Genomic DNA, 22,212 nt, shown 5'->3' with positions numbered 1-22,212 from the left:
TAACAGTTGTCATAAAATACAGTAAAAGAAATGATTCTTCTCTCTTCCAGTGATTTTGTTTAGGTGTTCTAGGCTGTCTAAGCATATTTTTGAAGTTGTCTTAAACCATGGAGGAGATAGTGTAAAACTATACGTATATCTGGAAATAGTAACATCTGAACTTTTTTTGGAATGTAAAAGTTTAGAGTTGATCTTCATGGGTATGTTGTATATTTTCCGTAGCCCCATGTTTTTACTTGGATTTCACAGGTATTCATATTCCACTTAACTAAACAGGCACTCGAAAATTTATGGGTAAGGCCCTCTTTGAAATACTTGCTAGAAGTATACCTTATTTTCCACTAAAAAAGTGTGAAAAATCTGTCCTCCTGCAAAATTCATAGCCTGTTTCTGGTTTTAGTGCTTCTCCATGCTCTTTGCATTGCAAGTAAACAAAAATCTAATTTGTCCCACTGAGGTGTTGTTTTAATGTAAATTCATAGGATTTTTGACACTGATATAGAATGGTCCTCAGGTTGGGCTCTGAGATGTTTGAATGAAGGAAAAGGTAGACTCTCTATCTCATTTTACAAAACATGTCACTTGAAAAATGAAATATCTTTGCTTAACAGACTTTGTAGCAGCCACTGCCTTTTTCTGTGATTCTAGCCCTCTGGGTATCTCATGAAAATAACACTGAGTTGGAAGTTTCCTTACTTACCAAAAGAGTATTCAGCTCAGCAAGGCATGAAGAGGAGGTTTGGGTGAGTCTGTCCCATGTCAGGATGGTGTTGTAGTCAGCAGCAGGGTCCTGGGCAGGCAGTTGGAAACTGTTCTGCACTTGCTAGATGGCTGATGGGATGCTCCAGTCTCACCACCTTGGGTGCTGCAGAGGGTTCACCTCACCTGTGCTGGTACCTTCACACTGTGGTCACACAGACTGGGTTAAGAGTCCAGTGTTTGAATTCTGTCTGAGCCAAGCAGTTTAATCAGAGAGTTTGATTGTGAGGGTGGCTGGAGGTGTGGGGAAGGAGCCATGCTTTGTTTTCTTTAGGGATGTAAAGGAAGGACAATTCTTCAAGGCCAGAAATGTGATTTCCTTGTTTGAGAGTACCAGAGTAGAAGAGTTGTTGTCTCCACACTGAGATAGTCCAGTAAAGCTTTCTTGCACTCTTTTGGGATATTGGCTTGGTGTAAGTGATTCTGAATGACAGCAGGGCAGGGTCTAACTTTGTGATACTCACAAGTGACAAGTCTTTAAAAAAAAAAACCAGTGTAAGTGGCAGTCAGTAATACCTCATGTCTGAGATCTCCTGCTGTGTCAGCACTTTCATTTCTTATGGCTAAGTGCTTGGAGGTGCATTAAGGTGAATGTAGCTCTGGGAAAGTCTCATTCTCCAGAGGGAAAAAATCTTTTAATAGAAGGGCAGGCCTGTGCTGTGGGTGAGTCAGGTCACCCTAGTGTATGAGTGTTGGCAGAGGCAAGACAGGCAGCAGTGCTTGGGTGTGCTCCACTCTGTTGGGCTGAAAGAAAAGGTCAGTGTACAGTGTGCCAGCTGATTTTTTTATTCTTTCTTCAGGGGATATTTAGCAATTTTGCTAATGCAGAGAGGGTAATGTAGTCATCCTGTGAGAATGGGCTGTGTGAATAAAGGCTGTGGTGTTCTTGTGTATGCAAGGAGGCATAGGAACCCGCAGGAGGAAACTCAAAACTTTCCTTCTCTCTTTAGTAGATACTTTTTTCATTAGGAAGAGAAGTCTGGGACAAAAATGAGAAGGTCTAGCCCATTCTAAAAAGAACTAATATATCAAAGTGTATTGAAAAGACAAGGAGTGTCTCTGTCTCAGAGCAAATGAATAAGAAGGGCATGAGAAAGGGGCGCGAGACAATGGGAGGAGGGTAGGTGAGGACGCCCTTTGCTCTGTGGCTGGGAACAAGGTGACATTCACTGAGCAGGACATTTACATTTGATGGGAAATGTGTGTGTACAATGCATCCAGTTAACCCATCAGCCTGCAGACTACAAACTACCCTAAAGAGCAAAACCAAGGAAGATCTCAGGGATCAGACAGTCAATACAGATGCAAGTAGCTATGAGAGGGAGTTTTTCGTTTCTTGGAGTGGCAGCAAATCCTCAGATTTAGAGGTATTAACTACCATACTGCTGCTGAAGAGTGGGAGGATGTGTTTCAGGTGTGCAGCTGGAACCTTACTGGCTGCTGACAGGTACGCACAAATATCTGCTGAGATAGCTGCTGAACCTCTCCTGTGCGAATGGGTTTCTTGTAGGGATGCCAGCAAAGGGGTGGTTAATCAGCCAGCTGAACACCTTTCATCACATATCCACTATCTGGAAGAAAAAAACAAAACCAAATAGTTAAATTTTAAGTTATTTGGAATGGAAGCATGACTAATAGCAGCCTGAGGGTTTGCATTAGTTCCATGCCATTAAAGTTTACAAGTTCATATGCCCATTGACCCTGGTATTTTATAAAAGGATCATTTGTCATGGCAACCACAGCCTCAGGTGGGCTCTCCTAGCAAATTATTTAATCCCACCCCAGAGGTCCCCCAGGTCTTGGCAGGTCATTACTCTCCTCCAGCACCTGGATTTCAGTTCCAGGAGTGCCTCCACCTCAGGATGCCCTGCAGACAGGGCAGGCAAAAGGTGGAATTCAGATTCTCTGAAAGCAGAGATTGGACCCTGAAGTTCTATTATGCAAACTTAGTAATAGGGGGCCCAGGGCTTTTAGATGAAAATGGCAGGGAATTTAAAAGGATTGGTGCCCTGTGGGGTTTTGTAAAGGCTTTACTGCAAGTTCCTGCAGTGGGGAGTTGTTACCTGCCTGTATGAAAATAAGAGGGTCATGTCATCCCTCATTCTCTACCTCCTCTGCGGGCAAGGGTGAGGCGGGATACTGTTCTTATGAATTCTGGTTTTGTGTACCTAATTTTTGCCTGGTACTGAATAAGGATCTTAGATGACTAATCCCAGTTCCAAGCATACTTTTAAGCTAAGCACCACTTTTTTCTGTGTCTAAATAATTCATGTTTATCCAGTCCTTAAAACCGTAAAGCAAATGCTCTGCTGGGTAATCTCTGCTAATCTGCTGCAAAGCAGAAATCAAATGGTCTTTTTCATCAGATGTTTTTTTTACCCCATGCAAGATTTTACCAGGTCACCAGCTATTGTAGCACAGGTAAATTCAGTTTGAAAACATGAGTTGTCTCCAAAGTGATACAGTGATTTTTCTGAATTTTGCATGAGAACTGATGTGATTTTGAGAGTTTTTAATACAAAAAATAAAATATGTGATTTTTGTGGTTCAGTGATAATGTTAGTAATCCAGAACCCAAAACAATTGCACATTGTACAAGGCTAAACATTTAACAAAAAATGTCCTTCCTGTTTGTCCTAGCTCTGCATTAATTTAAACCACTTTTAACTTATTTTAGCAAGTGGAACTGATTTTTTCAGATGAGTGACTGTCATCCTGAAAACTGAGATGTTCCTGCTTGTAAAACATTCTTGCCTGCTGACATCAAAAACTTAGTATCTAATGAAAGGATGGGCGTGGTGGTTTTTTTGCTGCTAAGTGTTTATCTGCAATTAAAATGTCCCAATTTAAATGCCAACTTAAAATGTAAGCGTTCATTACAAGTGTGTAACAGATTTTGAGACTACCTGTGGGGTTTCTTGGAAAAACCTGTTTAAAACAAGCATATTTTATTTTCTCCAAATCTGTGTGTTTTCTGCTGAAAAGAATAATTCCTTTGATATCTCTTGTGTTTCACCACTATGACTAGATGTATAATTTCTGGACATAGTTTTGTAACTCATCATGTGACTGGCCACATAGTTTGTTAGAAGGGAGGAAATCCTAAAAAAGTTGGAAGCTTAATTTTATAAATGATATTTGTAACTTCTGTGGTTAAGATCCATTCAGTATTTAGGCAGTCAAAGTATAGCAATATGTGCTAGAGATCCTTTGCATTAGGTGTTTATCTATGTTAAAAGTGTGTTATAAACATGAGAAATTTCACCTTAACTGCAGGATCAAAACAATTCTCAGATTCTATCCTTTTCCTTCATGGGTGACCTGGAGCCCTTTAGAGCTAAATTATAAAGGTGAATAGTATATGTGTAAATCATACATAAAGGAGAAATTCCTTTAAATTATTCTATAGGTAGTTGAGTTCTGGTACAAAATGGTTCTGGTCCTTAGATACATCAATTGCACCCCTTTGAGGGTAACGTTAAAAGGTAATGCAGGAACCAAAACCACAGAGGGATAAAGTGGCTGGTAGCAGCTTGCAAAAGGAAGCAGTGATCACAATGGATAGAGCCAGAAATAAATCCCACACAGGTTTTCAGGGGGCAGATCTGGTCTAGAAGAGGATCCTGTTCCTGGAGCAAGGCGGTTCTCAGCTCAGCCTGCCCCTGCTTTGGCCATGCCAGTGGAAGTCTGGGGAGAGTCTGAGAGCCCAGTGATGTCAGACCATGGGTGAGGGCAGCACTCAGAGCCCTTTGATGTGAACTTACTGTGGGTAAGTTTCTAACTGCTGAGGTGACGGTTCCTCTTTCTGTGTTTAATGGAAGGAGCTCATTTTGGCTGTAGCTGGAAATTTCTGCCCATCCTGTTAGAAGCAGGCACTGGGGGTTTACAGCTATTTTTTAGATAACCATAGAAGAGTGTTGCAAGCAATAAACAAAGAATGGGCAGCTTTTGCAGGCAGTGGGGCGGAAGGTTTTCTCCACACCTTTGTATCTCAGTTGTCACTGTAGTCTGATGTGTTTTAGCTGACATTTCACAGCATAGCTGCCCTGTAGTCTGGGGCTGAATAGCTTTTTGCTTCAGTTCACCATTGAGACAGTAGAGCAATTCGTGGCTGCCCCAGCCAGATAATTGTGAGTAAATCTACTAGTTGTTCAGGAATGGAGTATTAAGAAAAACAAGAAAGAAGACTTGAGAATGAGATGAGATACAAGAGCAAAGGAGCTGGCTTTGTGGTTAGTTTTCTTTCCACAGCAAGAAAATAACCTTGACTGACAAATAGCCTTAACTCCTTGAATTTGGCTGCCTTTTTAAAGTAAATCACAGTTACTGCTGTAATTTGTTAATTTACTTTTATTTTCTTTTTGTGAATTTATTTTATTTCAGTAGACCTTTTCTTGGAACAAAGGGATGGCATCTGGTCCACAATTGGCTTTAAAGTGGATGGGAGTTTGTCACTAGTGGTACTTTAGTACTGCTGGAGTAGGACTTCTCTTGTCTGAGTGGAGCAAAGGCAGCAGTGATTTGGCATGCCTGGAGTGCACATCAGCTCATGTACCAGCTGAACAGTACAGGCAGGCAGAGGCATGATCTCACCCTCGAAGAAATGGGCTTAAGTGCAGTGCAGCATCTTTGTGTCCAAATCAAACAGAAGGTGCAGAAAAAAGCAGGGATCTCTCTGTACATTTTGTCTCTCAAATGGTGCATGCAGGCTCTTTCATGGTGGAGACGGGTGGCTGATGAGTGGCTAGCAGTGCTTGTGCCCGAGACTCTCTAAACATGGGCTTCAGTTGCAAATTCTTTATGCCAGGGACCCTGCCTGGTGTGCAGAGTGCTTGGGTGGAGCACACAGCTCATCTCCTCTGCTCTCAGCATCCCTGCTGCTCCACTGAATACCGGCAAGATGAACACATGCAGGCAGCCTTGTTGGAAGAAACCTCCTTAAAGGGAAGTGATGTCTCATTCGAACTGCGGTGCTGAATTTTTAGACTATAAATTTTAGAGTGGAGTATAAGCTTCAGTCTGCAGAATCCCACTAATAAAGTCACGTGCTTCCCTATAAGAAACATGTCTTAGGGGTTTCTGTATAAACACTGTCTTCCTGTGAAACATGAAATTGATGCAACAGTACTTGAATAGATCTCTCTTAGATATGCACAAGGTTTTGCCATTATGCTCTTCCTCTTTTCCTAGTGAGAGATGGGAGTTCCAGCCCCAAATAATAAAGGGGGTTTGGATATATCCTTTAGAAAACCAAGTCCTGAGCCCTGCCTCATGTGTTCTTGAGCAGGTGCCCATTTACATATTTATAGAGACTGGATGTCAGTGAATACAGCGTGAGGCCATCCTTGGCTACAGCTGTGTTGCCCAGAATTTTTACAGTTTTGAATAAAGTATTGTGGGAATAACCTTCTCTAAAGAAAGCATGTGTTTGTTTTATCTTTTCCTTTTTCTTACTGTTTGTTTGAAGCAACATGGTCCAGTAGGGGAGCAGTATGATTGCTCAAGCAAACAGTCTGTATTTTTAGTCTTAGGCACCTAAACATACAGATTTGATTAACAGTCTTACAGCTTTATTCTCCTTTCCAGTTCCTGCTTTGGTTCCACAGTGATACATCCCTGTCTGGGAGAAACCCAACACATGTTGTTTATGACAGCTAACTAGGGGTGTATCCCGTGGCTTTGCATTTGTTGTGCTTGGGAGTCCTTGAAATCCCAGTCCCAAAGCATGTTAGCATTACCCAGCTGTTATCCATAGGTGATATTCAGGAGCTCTATGAGTCTCTGTTGTATAATGGAACGGAGAAATCCTGTGAGGATCTGAAGAGATGGATGGTGGGTTAGTGAAAACTTTGATCATCCTGTTAGGGTGGTAGCATGCAGGATGGCATGTGGTAGTGTTATGGCAGTTGGACTAATACATTACTGCAGAGCTGGAACTGCACGTGACATTGCTGGTTTGAAATGCACTTCACCTTTTCTCAGGTAGGTGTAAGAATATTCTTCCTTCAGCTTCATGTTCTCAATCTACCTGTCAGTTCCACCCAGAGTTTCTCACTGGGATTATGGAAACTAGAAGTTTAACACAAAATCAGTTTGTAATAATGATATTTTATCTTAAACAAACAAACAAACAAAACCCCACAAAAACCATGAATCATTTCTATATGTTGATCATCTACTGTGTGGGAATCATGACCACCTTCTTCTAGATTTGTGCAGCTCAGAGCAAGGTCATAGCAACTCATTGAAGAGCTGCTGAAGGCTGCTGACCCTCTGAGGACCATAAATAAGTACTTAGAACATCATGGGTTGTGGCAATGTCCTGAAGGGGAATATGCAACTTCAACAAATGATATTAAAGAAAGGAATCCTTGCTGTAGAGTGAGGTGAATAATGCTGGATAGTGAGTCAACAGAAGACAGAGATATGTGTCAAGAATGCATGTATGAGAATTTAGTAATGTCAGGACTTCTTAGAAAAGCTCATAAAGATGGGACCATAATTATAATTGTCTTGGTGAAGGAGGATTAAAAGGGGAGAACTGACAGTTAAATTCCAACTGCTTAGAAAAATGTGTTGGGATACATTGCAACAGTGTGAGATAGCAGGAGCATCATGTTGAAAACATAAACGGATAAGATTTTTTGCAAAATATCTGGGTATAGCCCTCTGCAGTTCCCTAGGGTCCTCACTGATTTGGGTTGAAACTATAGTTTGACAACTTGAATATCACTAGGATGTACTGGAAAGTAGATGTAGAGACCAAGTACGGGAGATGTTGTTTGTCTTTTCGATAGAAAAAAAGTCATGATGATGCTCCCCACTAAGCATGGAAGTGGTATGAATTGCTGTAATTGCCATGATTCAGAGCTGGGCAGTTTCAGATGGAGGAGAATAATCTTATTTTACAGTCAGTAGGCAGGATATGGAAAATTCTGGGTCCTGCATAGCTGTATCTTGGCTGTCTTCCCCATCAGTAGTATTCTGCATTGCTGTGTATGCTGTTAACACCTTGGTATATATGAACAGTGTGGTCACAATATAGCTGCTTGGGGAACTATAACTTTGAACTGGTAAAATTTATGTGTGTGTTTTCCACTGAGAGGAGTTGTTGGGTTTTGGTTGTTTTCTTTTCTCAGATAGAAGATGATTTATTACAGTCAAAAGGCAGGAAGTTAAAAGGGGTATACATCTTATTCTCCTATGCAGTTAGCGTACTTGTTTTTTAGGTGTATGGTATTAGAATAGGATGTGAAAGTAATACAGAGGATAGCTTAGAAAGAGATTTCCATGTATTTGTACTGCAGCCTCCAAAGATGTTCAGCAAACCTGGCAGCTTCTCTGCTCCCAGTGGCATTGCTGTCATGCTGGGGGGGGGGGGGGGGGGGGGCTGCAGTATGGGCCAGGGACAGCAACATTTCAATAGTTCTGACATGCAAATTGTGATCAGAGCTTTTGGAGCTCTGCTCACACCTTAAATTAAGAGACAGCATAAATGAAAATAGAAAACACTACAGTAAAAAGACTCGGCTTTGTATTAGAGCTCAACTAAAAGAACTTTTAATTACCTAAAAGATTAGTGGGCCTTTAATAGATTTTATACTCTGTTCAGTTTTTATCCTGAGGGGGTCTGAGGTTGAACGAACACACTATTAATTGCTATGGACACCTTCAAGCAGCCAAAGAATCTTCACAGATGAAGACATCTTCACAGTTACTCTCATTCATATTTGAAGCATTCCTGGAATATAAACTTTATAGTCTAGCCCTTTTTAATGTTTTTCCTGCAGCAAAGAGCAAACCCTTCAAAAATTTTTTGCAGCCGTACTTCACATTTTAATATTCCTCTGTCCTACATATCATGCAACCCATGATCTGTGTGGAATTGTGACAGCTTACAAATAACTGAATGAGATGATATGCAGGAAAATTTTATTCCCTTCACGGGATCCTGTATCACCTTTCAAGAACTGCTGCTGAAACCAGTTCCTGGATTGATGTGAAAAGTCTCAGGTGTGCCCAGCATCTGTTTGGCAGGGGAGTGTAAGTGCAGTCCCATCTGCAAACAGAAATTACAACTCTCAGAAGATTTTAAATGGCATAAATTATCCATTCAGCTTCCTTGACAACATGAGATAAAACACTGGGGTTTGTGTGTGAGCAGTTGAGCAGTGGCATAAATGACTTCTGACGATTTTCTAATGTGATTTTTCACGTGCAGTGTAAGGAGTTTTGGCCAAGTGGAAGCTTTGGTGAGAGGCTGTGGTAGTAACCTCCCAAACTGCCGAGTGAGCTTTGACAGGGCTTATCTGGCAAATCTGCAGTGTCTACAGTAGGGTTTTCAGGCCAGTGGCATTTCAGGTTGAGCAAATTAGCTGACCCAATTGGATTTTGAAGGTTGCTGTGTTACACTGAGAGGTCTTTGCCGTGCACAAAAGAAGTGACAAATAGCTTTACTTGAAACAAATGCCAGCCACAAACTGTAAATCAGCCAGCAGGGAGGTATAGCTACTGGACAGTCTAATTTCGCTCCTGAGAGAAAGAATGTCATGTTAAGAAAGCTGAAGTTTGGTCATCCACAGGCCACTTGGACTCTAACATTGGCACATGAAGCAGTTGTCGAGCTTTGTGGTTTCTTGGTTTGGTTGGGTTTTTTTCAATTCTGAAAAGTTAAAGCTTAAAGTTAAAGTATGCACTCTGACCATCAGCTCTTTTTATTCCACCAAAAGCCTGACTTTCACCTCCTTTCAGGCTTTCTCTTTACTTCAGAATAACTGCAACTGCCCTTTAGTCTGTGGCTGTCAGTGAGCTGAGCTGAGCTCTTCTGCACCTTCTGTAGCACTAATGGCTCTTCCCCCTGATGAATGTGATGCATTCAACTGCAGCATAGGCTGGAGTTACTGAAAGTCCAGTTTTAAATGTCAGAGCAATGTAAACTTTTAAATTATGAGTAAATAGTTCCAAAAATCTCCTTACTGTTGGCAATTGCTTTAAGAGTGAAGGAATGTTTTGGATCTAATTACATTATCAGGGTTTGATTAGTCCAGCTTAGCCAATCAACTATGTAATACTTTTTATCTGTGGAGCAGTTATTTAGTTAACTGGCCACCGGTTTTGTCTTGTAACATTTTTAATATTCAGCTAAACCTGTGAGAGTTAGAGTAGCACTTAATTTCCTGGCATTTTAAATTGTTTAGATACACTGAAGTGGAAGTTAAGCTAAATGTTACTTCTGTCCAGAAGAATATTTGTAGAGGTGAGTTGTTCACTGGAAGTGGCAGTAAGAGACCCCCTAATGTGGTTACACTTTTTCTAGGATGTCAGGAGTTTTTTATTGTAGTGAAACTCTGAGTGGATGGGAATGTCTTTCTTGCAGCTCAAAAGATAATTCATTCTGAACTACTGAGTATTGAGAGAGTACATTGCACTGCTGAAATGTGAGTTGCTCCCTACAGAGGAGGAACACCTATGCTGCTCAGGTCATTCTGCATCAGCTTCTGCTGATGGGTCTCCATCTGTACTCCACTCCTGAAATAATTATTGCTTCACCACTGAAGCGCATCAGACTCCTGAGAGCAAACTTGTAATGTTTCTGCAGCACTCAGCTGTTAACTGTTTTTCTAACCCACAGACCAAAACTGTAGGTTGCCTACGGAGGTTCACTGGAAGCACCCTTCTTTTGTGTTAGGGTTATAAAGTAGGGTTAGGGCTATTAGGGTTTTTTCCTTCATTTCATGTAACTTACTGAGAAAACTGTAAAGGACAGGAAAAGATTCTCCTGGCAGTTCCAGAGAACACATTACTGGAGATGGTAAGTAGTTTTCTCTATTGCGCATTTGCTAGTGGAGAGATGCTTGGCCTGAACAAGGGCCAGAAATGGAAGTAGTAATCATTAAGCAAGCAAATCCACCAGTTGTGCTCTCCAAAAAAAATCATGACAGGACATACTTCCCAGTCCTGAGAGGTGCTAAGTCCCCTGTGCAGAGGGGTGGGGTTATACTTGCTGCTGTGGAATGGGGCTGCTCAGCACCTGACAAAATCTCACATTGTCAAGTGCAGTATTTGTGCCTCTGGGCATGGGAACTGGGATCTGCAAATTTCCCCCCTATCTGTAGAGCTATTCAGACACAACATTATGAATATTCAGAGTAGCAGATAGAGGTTAACTGTTTTTAGAAATGGGCCAGAAGTAGTTGTTGTCCCGCTGAGGGTTTTTTGAGATATATTCCTTTCTGTTCCAGCAGCTGATAAAGTAACTCTCCAAGTCAGTCAGTTTGCTTAATTTGTAGATGCTCTCTATTCAATCAATTACCTAGCAAAGAAAAATTTTGTAACGTGTTTGTTATTGCAATTGTTTTTTTTTTTTTCTTCTTTCTTTTCTAGGTGAACATGTTTGTGGAAGGATTCCATGATGCTATTCTTCTTTATGCTCTAGCTTTACAGGAAGTCCTGAAGATTGGTTTCAGTAAGAAAGATGGGGAAAAAATAGTTCAACAAACCCGGAACAGAACATATGAAGGTAAGAGTTAATATGGAATTCCAGCTTTCAGAGTCAAAAATCTTCAGGTCTTTGTTCTGGGCAAAGTAAGGACTCATGCCTATTCCACTCTTAAGAGAGAGGAAAGCAACCATATGAAACCATGTGCATCTTTAAGGCTGGCTCACATATCTCACCAGTCTGACTTTTTTTTTTTTTGCACCAACTGTTGAGGTCTTGACTCAGTTCAAAAAACTCTTAAAAATTTAATGACCCTCACTGATGTTGTAAAGAAATGCTTATAATTTTCTCAGGCTCCTTATTTGTTTTTTGAAAGATTACAGCTGCTCGCTTTGCTCACGTTCATCTATTAGCTCTGAGACTGCCTCATTTTTTCCATTTAGCTTTTTTATCTTGAAAGCCTGGGAATGGATATAAGCAAGCAGGTGCCAGAGTTGGGGTCATTTTGTGTTTCTCAATGGGATTCCTTTGGGCCCTAGAAGGATTTCCCCCCGCCTCCCTCCAGGAGCCTTATGTGTTGTCTCAGAGGCAGCAGCTGAGCAGTGCTGTGCCTTTCTGTGCCTAATCCTTGAGGACGCAATTCTGCAGTGCAACTGGCACTTGTATGCCACCTTGCTTGCAATGCAAGGGCTTTTGCCAGGTAAGAATTATAATAAAGAAACTGAAGATTATTGGTTTCATCTGTAATCTATTAAAATATTTCCATCCGTCTCAGAGAATAGTCCAATCATTTGATGTAGGACTGGCAAGATTTCCTGTGGAAATGCCTGAGAGAAGGAAACATTTCCCCTAGATAAAAAGCAAATGATTCATCTGAGTTTGTAAGAAAAACCTCAGTGGCCAGGTTCTCAGCTCTAAGAACACATTGGACATAGTGTGGGAAGGCAAGAAGGGCAGCAGCTCCAAACCAGTTTTCTGTTCTCAAATTGTGGTGTGAACACAAGACAAAAGAATGCTCAGGGCAGCTTAAGGGAACACTTACGCACTTTAAAGCAGGGGATTGCTTTAAATTATGCTGGTTGTAATCACGCCATAAGCAGCCCTGCACTGTCTGTAGGTTGTGCTTGGCGTCTCATTATATCTCTTCATATCTGTGGCTCCCCAAAGCACTGTTTTAAAAGGGAAGGAATCTAATGTGTAAGGATTTGCCTCTCTGTTTGTGCTGTGTATGAGCAGATGTCCCAGCACAGCCTATGTCTTCTCTGCTCCTGCTCCTGTGCTCCAGGAAGCCACCAACTGGTGTGCCCATCTGTCCTTTGTAATACCATGTGTTCCACATGGGCTACATGGTTGATTCTCACAGCTTGCTTGTAAAACCTGACAGGAGGAAAAAAATGTTCTCTTTCCCCACTTGTGAAAACCAGATTGTTGCTAGTGGCTGACCTGTTCCACCTATTCTGAAAATGTAGCTGACTTGGGCTATGAGGCAGCAGTTGATCAAAATTCTTGTAGGTTATATGCTTTTTCCTTCCTGTGGCAGTACTTTGCTGGACATAAAATAGATTTTGAAAGAGATCTTTAACTCAATGTCTTGCAATCCAGTCCCGTAAGGAAGATCTTGTCCCTTTATTCTGCCTGTGAGCCCCTCTTTATAGTGGGTGCAGCATCACAGAGTATGGTTCATGCACACCCATCAGGTTCTGCTGCAGGACTGAAGCTTTGTAGTTCCCTTTGACTTTTGCGGATCTTCATGATGAGAACTCCAGTTTCACTAATGACATTAATTTAACTTCTTACATGTAGATACCTGATTGTCTTGGCACCTCATTTTACAGCCTGCTCTGACTTACCAGGACTCCCAACAGAATGTAGATGCTGCTTCCTGCAGAATTCCATCTGCCTGCAACAGTTGCACGGACATTATGGGCTTAGGAAAGGATAAGGCTGAGGTGATCAAAGGATTTCTTAGTGATTGGGTTGTTAAAGACATCATGGTATAACTGCAGGGCACATCTGCTGGAGAATATTTGCTATTCATTGGCATTTCCTCTGAAAAAGTAGCAAAATTTTTTATACATAGGTATCTCACATAAAAAAAACCGAAAGAAAGTTAAGATAAAATCATTCCACCTTCATGTAAATGCAATTGTTCATTAAGGTTGTTTCAAAATTTCCTATCTCTGTTTCTTAAGGAAATTGCAGGAAATGTCAACTTTTCAAACTCACATTTTTTATTCAGATGAAAAATTGAAAACTTAGTCTTTACTACTGAAAAAAAAATCCCATAGGAACTTCAATTTCAGTACCTATTCACAAAACCTGAGTTTTGGTTTTCTTACATCACAAAAGTGTCTATTCCAATTAGCATCTCCTATCAGATCCAGAATCCAAATTGATGTGTAAGCAGGGACATCAAAGTTCTTCAGAGTGGCCTCTTCTTTCAGTGTCTCATAGCCAAGTGGTTATCACACACATTTGATTTCCCTGCAGTAATTGAATTGACAACTGCTTGACTACTGTGTTGTTATAATGAAATAAATGCTTGACAATAATCTTTGATTACCATGACATATTTTGAAAACCACAGCAAGCCGAAAGATTCCTGACAGCACTAAATCTGAACAAATACACAATAAATGGAGGTGTGTTAGGTCTGTTGTACACTCACTATCACTAGGAATGTCGAGGGAAATTTATGCTCTGAATATCTGACCTCTCTTTTCTGGGTCACTGTCACTGAGAGCCTGAATCTCCATGGCTTTGTGCCTGCTCTAGGCATGTAGTTGGTGTAACATGGATGTACAATGATGCCTGTTTGCCTTGCACAGGTGTAAATGGCTGTGTTTGGTGTCAGGCAGTGGAGAATCACATATGAGGATATCTGAGGTGAAAAAGTGTATCGGCAGTCTTAAGATGTCTTCACTATAGTTAATTAATACTGTTGGATGGATTTTAAGAACCTGTTTGACTTACACTTTGAGAATTTGAAGCCAAGCTTTTTGTACCCAAGGACATACATTTAAAGGAGAGGTTTAGATTGATTCCAAGGATGTGTTCATTTCCCATGACAGATGAAACAAGTTGCCCCAGTGAGGCTGTGCAGTTTCCATCCTTAGAGATTTTGGAGAGCAGATTAAACCTTGAGCATCCTCCTGGCTGATACTGCTCTGAGCTGGAGGTTAGGTTCAGGGTCTCCAAAGCCCCTTCAAACTTGAGATATCCCATGAATCAATGAGTCCCATTTTCCCAAAAATTTTCTAGAAACTGTAAAACAAGGAAGTGGAATGGGGCTCTAAGAATGTAAACCAAACTGCATGTATTACATAGTTAATCTTATGTAGTTGAATGCAGGGCTTAATGCATATGTAGTGCACATGGTGCCCCTTGCCCGTGCCATCTCCAGTATCCCATTAGGTGGAAATAACATTGGACTGGTTGTATGGGTGCAGCAGCCCCTTCAGCCTGTGGGATCTAGGTCTGTGCCCCTGTGTCCTCTACAGCACATGAGCTGGACTCTCGTTATTGAGGCATCATCAGATATTTCAGGATTAGACTCTCTGTAAATAATTCACATTAAATATATTTGTGTTTTAGTCTTACATTCTGGTTTTTGAATTAGATTTTTCTCACGTATTCTTCAGTATCACACGTTTAATATTTATAAAGGAGAAATGTTAAGAATTCAGGAATGCAGACACCAAGATGAAATTACAATTTCTTCTGGAATGCCAACAAAAATGCAGGGAGACTGATGAGATTTCCTCTCATATCAGTCTGTAAAAACCTGTCCACTGTTTTCATGTATTGCTTGGAAGGGCTCAGTATTTTAACTAATTAATCTTCTGATTCCTCACATGCCATTCTTTAGGCATTGCAGGGCAGGTGTCCATTGATGCCAATGGAGACAGATATGGGGATTTCTCTGTGATTGGAATGACAGACCCGGAGGCAGGCACACAGGAGGTAAGGAAACAAACACCATTGCAATTGGCCACTGATGAATTAGTAATTCAGTGCAAAGCTACATGATATCGTCTCTTTACTTGGTGGCTTAACCTTATCAACCTAAAGACCTAAAAACCCTTTCTGTAAAATAGCTATCTTGAAGTAGTTATGATAAGTTTTTTAAGCTTTCTTATTCAACTTCACATGATGCTAACCTTTAACTAAAGTGTGAATTCTTACCAGTAAGCTGGCTAAGCACTGCTAATTTGGAATATAGGAAATAGTTGTTTAGAAATGAGCATGGCCTTTTATTTATTGGTGGGAAGAAAGATTAATCTTACAGCAACAGTGATCCACAAGTTGTCCTGATGTATTAACACAGCAAGTACAGGTATTTAAATCTTACCCGGTGGTCAGCCACAAGCAGGAGTGCAGACCTTGCCTGGCCTTGTTTGTCAGGCTGCCATTCCTGAGTGCCTTCTTTTCAGTGTTTAAGAAACATTTTAATCAGATGACTCCATATACACCAGATAGATTATTCCACTGGATGCAGAAGGAGTGGAAGAGATGGACTCTGAAAAAGTCTGTGAGAAACATCACCAGTTGCACACAGAGCATGTCTGGGCTGAGTTTATTAGTACATGCAGTGCCCTAAGTCCAGCTGCAGTGTAATGCTTTTGTTAGTTACAAAATCAGCATCAGCTTGGGCTTTGGTGGTCTCCCTGATTTCACCAAGCTCAAACAAAAACTAGCAGTATCTGTGATGGATATTTCAGGGTGTGGTTTTGAATCCAGTAAAGTTATGTTGTTGGTACTGCAGCAGAAAAAAATTCAAAGAGCCCTCTTAAAAGTGTGAGGATGTCTCATGTGTTTTAGTGTGTAAAAGGGATCGAAAAACTACACCAGTAAGCTGCAGTCTCTCCCAGGGGCAGTAGGAGTACAAAATGGTTGGGGTAACCACGCGCTAAACAACCTGTGTTTCTTCTGTTTGTTCAGCCTAGTAGTTTTTTATCTCGTTTATCAATTTAATTTCCCTCTCTTTCCCTTCCTTCCATTGCTTTTTCACTCGCAATTTAAACTACTTTTTTTTTTCAATGCTACATTTATTCTTTTAACTCATTGTGGAATTTCCTTCCATATTATTAGGTACATAAATATACATGTAATTAACATTTTACACATGATCACTTACTACTTTTGTCTGCCACATAATTTGTACTCTCATGCCTCTCTCTAAAAACATTTTTTTCTTTGATAATTTGTTCTGTTCATCCTGACAATTTTTTCTGTGTACGAGAACGTTTCTCAGCAGAACTGTGCCAGATGGATGTGTGTTTGTGGAGAGCTGTTTTCCCAGGTCTATTCACAGAGTTTAAAGCTAGTAGAAAACCTAGATTTCCTAGTTTGACCTCTGCTGTATTAGACACAGGCAGGTTTCTGAACCTTTATGGAACCCTGCAGTTTACAAGTGACTAAAGCTCATGCTGTAACAGGCATCTATTTTTGCTTTGGAGACATTGAAAGAACAGGGACTGCCTTGCTGGTGCCCTCGACCTTTGTTCCACAGATGAACCACTCATGTTCTTCAAAAATCTATCTCCTTCTTCTGGTCTGAATCCATGTAGTTCCTGCTTTTAGCTTTTTGTTCTCAAGCCGTTCTGCGTGTTTTCCTATTTAGTAAATCCTGGGTAGAGGACTCACCACTCTTGCTTGATAAATTAAACAATCTTTTAATAAATAATCTGATCCCTGTGAGTGGTCTCTATTTTTTCCAGATTACTGTATTTGCTTTAATTTTTGGACAAATGTTGAACACATTCATTCTTCAAAGGATTTACATCCCAGTTGCAGCTGCAAGAGAATAAGAGCCTTTATTTAGTGTAAAATATACCTTTGTGTTTTTAACCAGAGCAAAAGTTCTTTGAAGTCATTGGCTTCAAAATGAAATTCAGGTGAAAGATTTGAAGAGGCTATCCATGCCTTGAATTCTAAACCTAGAATACCTGGGTTTTATCTGTTGTAGGACAAATAGATCTATTGATGTGCTTCTGACATTGCTTCTGACCACTTCAGTGGCACAGTATATGGTCTTGCTGCTGTACATAGATGTTTTAGACATATTGCTCCAGTAGATTCAACATAGGTTATCTTGAATAAAGCCTGAAAATGGTGAAGACAGGACTGAAATTCTGAAGTGCCTTTATGAACTAGTATGAAAAAACACTACCAGAATACCAGAATAATGCATATGTAAATATCAGCAACTGCAGAAATACAAGATTTGAAGGTTATAACTTTGCACAATGAGGTACCTCTGAATTCTGCCAAAACAGACAAGGCCAGCCTGGAGTGTGTAGTTGAGAGTCTCAGCACTCAAAGTGCTTGAGTTCCTGGAGCCACAGAAGGGGTTAAATTGGGAGAGGCCTTAAAGATCATCTAGTTCCGACTCCCCTGCCATAGACAAGGACTCCTTCCACTGGACCTCTCAGAGCTCAGACTGCTCTGAGCTTCATCCAGCCTGGCCTAAACATTTCCAGGGTTGTTGAAGCTATACTCACAGCTTCTTTCTGCAACCTGTGCCAGTGTCTCACCACCCTCAGTGGAAAGATTTTCTGCCTACCATCTAATCTAACTCTCTCCTCTTTTAGTTTAAATCTGTTGCCCTTGTCCTGTCACTACCTGCCTGTGATAAAGTTGTTCTGCCTCTATGTTGTAAATTCTCTTGAAGTACTGAAAGGCTGCAGTGACTTTTCTCCAGAACTTTCTGTTTTCGAGGTTGAACAATTCAAACTCTCTCAGCCTTTCCTCACAGCAGAGGTGCTCCATCCCTCTGATCATCTTGATGGCCTCCTCTGAACTTGCTCCAACAGGTCCCTGTCCCTCCTGTGCTGGGACCCCAGAGCTGGATGCAGAGCTCCAGCTGGGTCTCACCAGAGCAGAGCAGAGGGGCAGAATCCCTTCCCTCCCCTGCTGCCCACGGGGCTCTGGATGCAGCCGGGGACACGTTTGGCTCTCTGGGCTGTGAGTGCCATGGCCGAGGCATGTCCAGCCTCTCACCCACCAGCACCCCCAAGTCCTTCTGGGCAGGGCTGCTCTGGGTCTGTTCATGCCCAGACTGGACTCATGTCTAGCTACTGATGCTTTCACTTAGCTGGGTGACAATCCTGAGCACCCAACTCACTATGGAACAATTGAATAAAAGCTCAGGGAGAGTAGGAAGAATATTCAGAAGGTTAAAAAGCTTTTGTAAACTGGATTTATATAGAAGAGAAGCCTGAGGGCAGAATCAGATAAAAGCATGTGAATATGTAAAGTAGTGTTTCAGAAAGGAAGAGTTTCTATGACCACTGACAATTTGGTGACAAGTGGTGGATAATTACAAAAGTAGAATTTTATGTTACATGCTAGGGAAAACAACGGGCAGTAAGGCTAGCTAAATTCCAGAATAATTGGTGCAGAAATTGTTAAGTCTTCATCTTTGAAGGCTTTCATGAGCAGATTAGATAAGCATCTGTCAGGAAAGCTTTTGTTCAGTTGACTCTGCACTAGGGCAGGGCATGCACTACATAGCCTCCCACAGACCCCTTCAGCCCTCTTCTCAGAGGTTCAACATCATACCACAGGAGTTGAATGAGTGATTCTTCCCTCCTGTTTGTTTCGCTTCCCTGAGTTGATAGGAAAATCTTTTCATCCCTTTCTTTTTTTACCTAGGTGATTGGGGACTACTATGGAAAGCAGGGGCGATTTGAAATTCGATCGAATGTGAAATTCCCATGGAACCATGGCAGACTGAGACTAGATGAAAGCCGAGTTTCAGAGCACACAAACAATACACCATGTAAATCATGTAAGTTTAGCGACTTAATGCTTCTGCACCAGCTCTAAGGAGAAGAATCCATGAGTTGCTGCAACGTAATAGGCCATATTAAATTGCTTAGCACAGTTGTCCAACTGAGACATGGTGACGGTCTCTCTCTCGACTGCTTTGGAGGTTAAGGTCTGGCAGCCCTGGGTAGAACATGGTCTGAATCACTTCCCTGAACTTAAACCTGACAGTAATCATGCACAGGTCAGAGCCCTGGAGGCTTTAGGTCTTTACAGGGGCCTTGTAGCCAGGATGAGGGATGTAACTGAAACCCCAGCAGAGAATAATCACACTGATAATTAGCAGCTGTGCTGGTGGGAGCAGCGTTCTCCCAGTGTAGAATGATTTTCAGTGTTATGAGAAGGCACTGTGAGGGGCTCGGTAGGCTGAGGAGAAGTGAAGACAGTTGAATGGGGTAACATCTGTGAATTCAGAAGGCTGGGACCACCCTCCAAAGGACAGGTGTCCATTCTTTCCAGCACACTGACATCTCAGACCATGTTGTAGTGAGTAGGATATTGCAAGGAGATTGGGGTAGGAGATTACTGGTGCCTCAGTGACAAGGGGTGGTCTTAACTTTTCACAGGAGACAAATTGCTAGTCCTGCTGTGAAAAGCTAATTCCAGCCCAATAATTCTTGAATCCTTGAAAAGCTGATGTGAACACAGACCATCTGTGGTCAGTGTAGTTTATCTATGCACCTTCTTCCTCCTGTACAGACAGAATCCCCTTGAAGGGTTGAGGATAAAGGAAGAGAACAGTTTAATTTCCTTCTCTGTTCCTTTCCACAAACCCAGGTGGGAACGGAAATGGGAGTAGACTAGATGCACGGGAAAATTCCATTGTTCTTCAGGAGCCCTGCACTTCCCAGAACCAGTCCCTGTTTGGGTTCCCCTTCAGTTACTGTCCCTGTTCTACCTCTGTTGAGATTTGAAGCAAGTTGAAAGTCATATGGCTTTAAGTTGAAACAACATATCTTCAGGAAATAAGAAAAAAATCAAGGAACTGTTGGATAATCATGGTCATTTTATTAAACCTGGGTGATAGAGGGTTATGATTCTAATCCAGGTAAGGCAAGTTTGCTTTGTTACAGTGACTCAAGGCATATTCAGTGCTGATTCCCATTATGTGCGTCGCTGTAACCCTAGTCAATGTTATGATTCAGACCAAGCTGCCCAGGCCAGTTTCCTAACAACATTCCCTTGTGTCACATCTCCAGAACTGTGCCTTCATTTGACACTGATTTGGGAGCTTTTTCAACCCCAAGGAAACAAGGACAAAAAGTAAACATGCAGACACTTGAGCAGGTTCCCATGGAGTCCCAAGCTCTGAAAGGCTTTAGTTATTATCTAATGTTGATCACTAATTTCCTAATTGTGCGTATTTTCCTGTATGTGAATGAAGATAGTTCTCAATATGAACTCTGATTGTAATTTTTTCCCCTTTTCAAGCAGGTGGTCTAGGAGAATCAGCAGTTACAGGAATAGTTGTGGGCGCCTTGCTTGGAGCAGGATTGCTAATGGCTTTTTACTTCTTCAGGTTAGTCTAATTCCTTGAAAGGTCTGTAAACTTTTTACTTGTCATCCAAACTTCTCAGCTCCTGGCAGAACATCCTTGATGGGAGACAGAGAGGCACCATAATAATGTGTGTTAACATTTTCACCAGAGACAGTGAACAAACTGGATTGTCCTTTCGTGTTTATCCAAATAATTTTATTGACTTGGGTATTCATCCTTGTAACTACTTACATCTCTAAGTAATGTTACTCATGGAAGTAATTCCAGGGAGTTCCAGACATTCACAGTTGCTTCAGTAAAATGCCCTGGTCTTGAAAGCTGCCTTTGTTTGGTGCTCCTTGCCAGAACAGTTGTGCAGGCTGTGATCTGCAAGAGATTTGTATCATTTGCCTGGTATTGAATGGAATTGTACTGCAGAACAGAAAGAGATTTCTGTTTTGGTGTAAGAGAGCATTTGGATTCCAAAGCTGTGCGTTTAACTTAATAAGCTGAGGTCAGTGCAGGGGATCAGTGTTTTATTCGTGCTTAAGTAAAGTAATTCTTAAACAGCTAGTCAGCAAATATAAGTCTTGATCATTGATCCTATACTGATGGAATGAATTAATTATACATGTTCAGCACCTTATGTATACAGTAATTTATCTAATTTATCCTCCTGCTATGGAAAAGCCATAGAAAAAATATGAATGGAATTAACCTCTGCATACAAGAATCAAATAATTCTATTCAATAAAAATAACTGTTTATAAAAAATGTTAACAAAATAAAACAAGGAAACCCTGCTTCAATTCACCAGAACACTTTCAAGGTTTCAAAGAAGCAAGCTTATTCATCAGGTACTTAAGCTGAAATTTTGCAGGTTGGTTTTATTCTTGCATGTATTCAGTGCTTATATAGTATGTTGTTCGGGTTTGAGATAACATTAAGTTAGCTTGGACTGAGTAAAGATGATCTTTAAAAGAAAAAGAGAATAAAAATCCATCTTTGTATTTTATGTCATCAGAGATTCTTACACCTCACATAGATTCTTAACTAGAGATGACAGTTGTTAGGTGTGGATTGCTGTCCCATTGCTGATATTGGTATGTTAGGACAAGAAATAACAAATATCCTGGGCTGGTATAAAACTATGCAAAGTATCATTGTAAGAGCAGAACTTAAACTCTTAGTCATCTGACACAAAGATTTGAACTGGAAATCCATGTGAGCAAAGGTGGGTGTCTGTAAAAGTAGATGTAATACACCTGAGCTCAACATTCAGTCTTTTTATGTATGGTCAGAGGGCAGAAATGAGCACTTTTCTGTGCAGTTCCTGTCATCTTCATGTAAAAGGTCTCTTATAATTGCCTGTTTCTCAGTTTACTGAAGAAAATTGCGGGTGCTGTCACATAGATCTATGTGTTGGAGATGACTAGAAACCTGTGGGTGGATTTTACTCTGGAGACCTGATTGCAACTGCTCAAAGCAGGAACAGGGACAACCTCCTTACACCACCATTAGACAAAGTATCTGAAACCCAACAAATCAGGGTGCGTGGGTCAGATTTTCAGAAACTGTAGGTTTAGCAATTGTGTGCCTTTTAAACTGTAAAGATACCCTTCTGATTACCTTTCATTTGGATCTGTAATAGTCCCAAACAAGTATGCAAATACAGTTTTGTTTGTGCATGCGAACTGTTAAACTGTTT

The 22,212-nt window shown here is 41.1% G+C and overlaps 1 protein-coding gene across 2 annotated transcripts in view; it reads left to right on the top strand.

Moving 5' to 3' along the window:
• Positions 1–22,212, top strand: part of NPR3 (natriuretic peptide receptor 3) — a 45,647-nt gene that overhangs the window by 15,334 nt on the left and 8,101 nt on the right. The window contains exons 4-7 of one of the 2 annotated variants that reach the window (XM_066181042.1): positions 11,143–11,278; positions 15,066–15,160; positions 18,854–18,989; positions 20,462–20,546. In XM_066181042.1, the coding sequence (XP_066037139.1) occupies positions 11,143–11,278; positions 15,066–15,160; positions 18,854–18,989; positions 20,462–20,546 (452 nt within the window). Of the gene's footprint in view, positions 1–11,142; positions 11,279–15,065; positions 15,161–18,853; positions 18,990–20,458; positions 20,547–22,212 lie in introns of both variants that reach the window. The other variant, XM_066181041.1, reaches the window with a different exon arrangement.

This window comes from Chamaea fasciata, unplaced genomic scaffold (assembly GCF_029207755.1).
Source record: "Chamaea fasciata isolate MVZ Bird 193981 ecotype frontalis unplaced genomic scaffold, bChaFas1.0.hap1 SCAF_4, whole genome shotgun sequence".
Classification (NCBI taxonomy): Eukaryota; Metazoa; Chordata; class Aves; order Passeriformes; family Sylviidae; genus Chamaea; species Chamaea fasciata.
The sequence above is the reverse complement of the archived record's forward strand: the minus strand, read 5'-3'. Positions and strand labels throughout refer to the sequence as shown.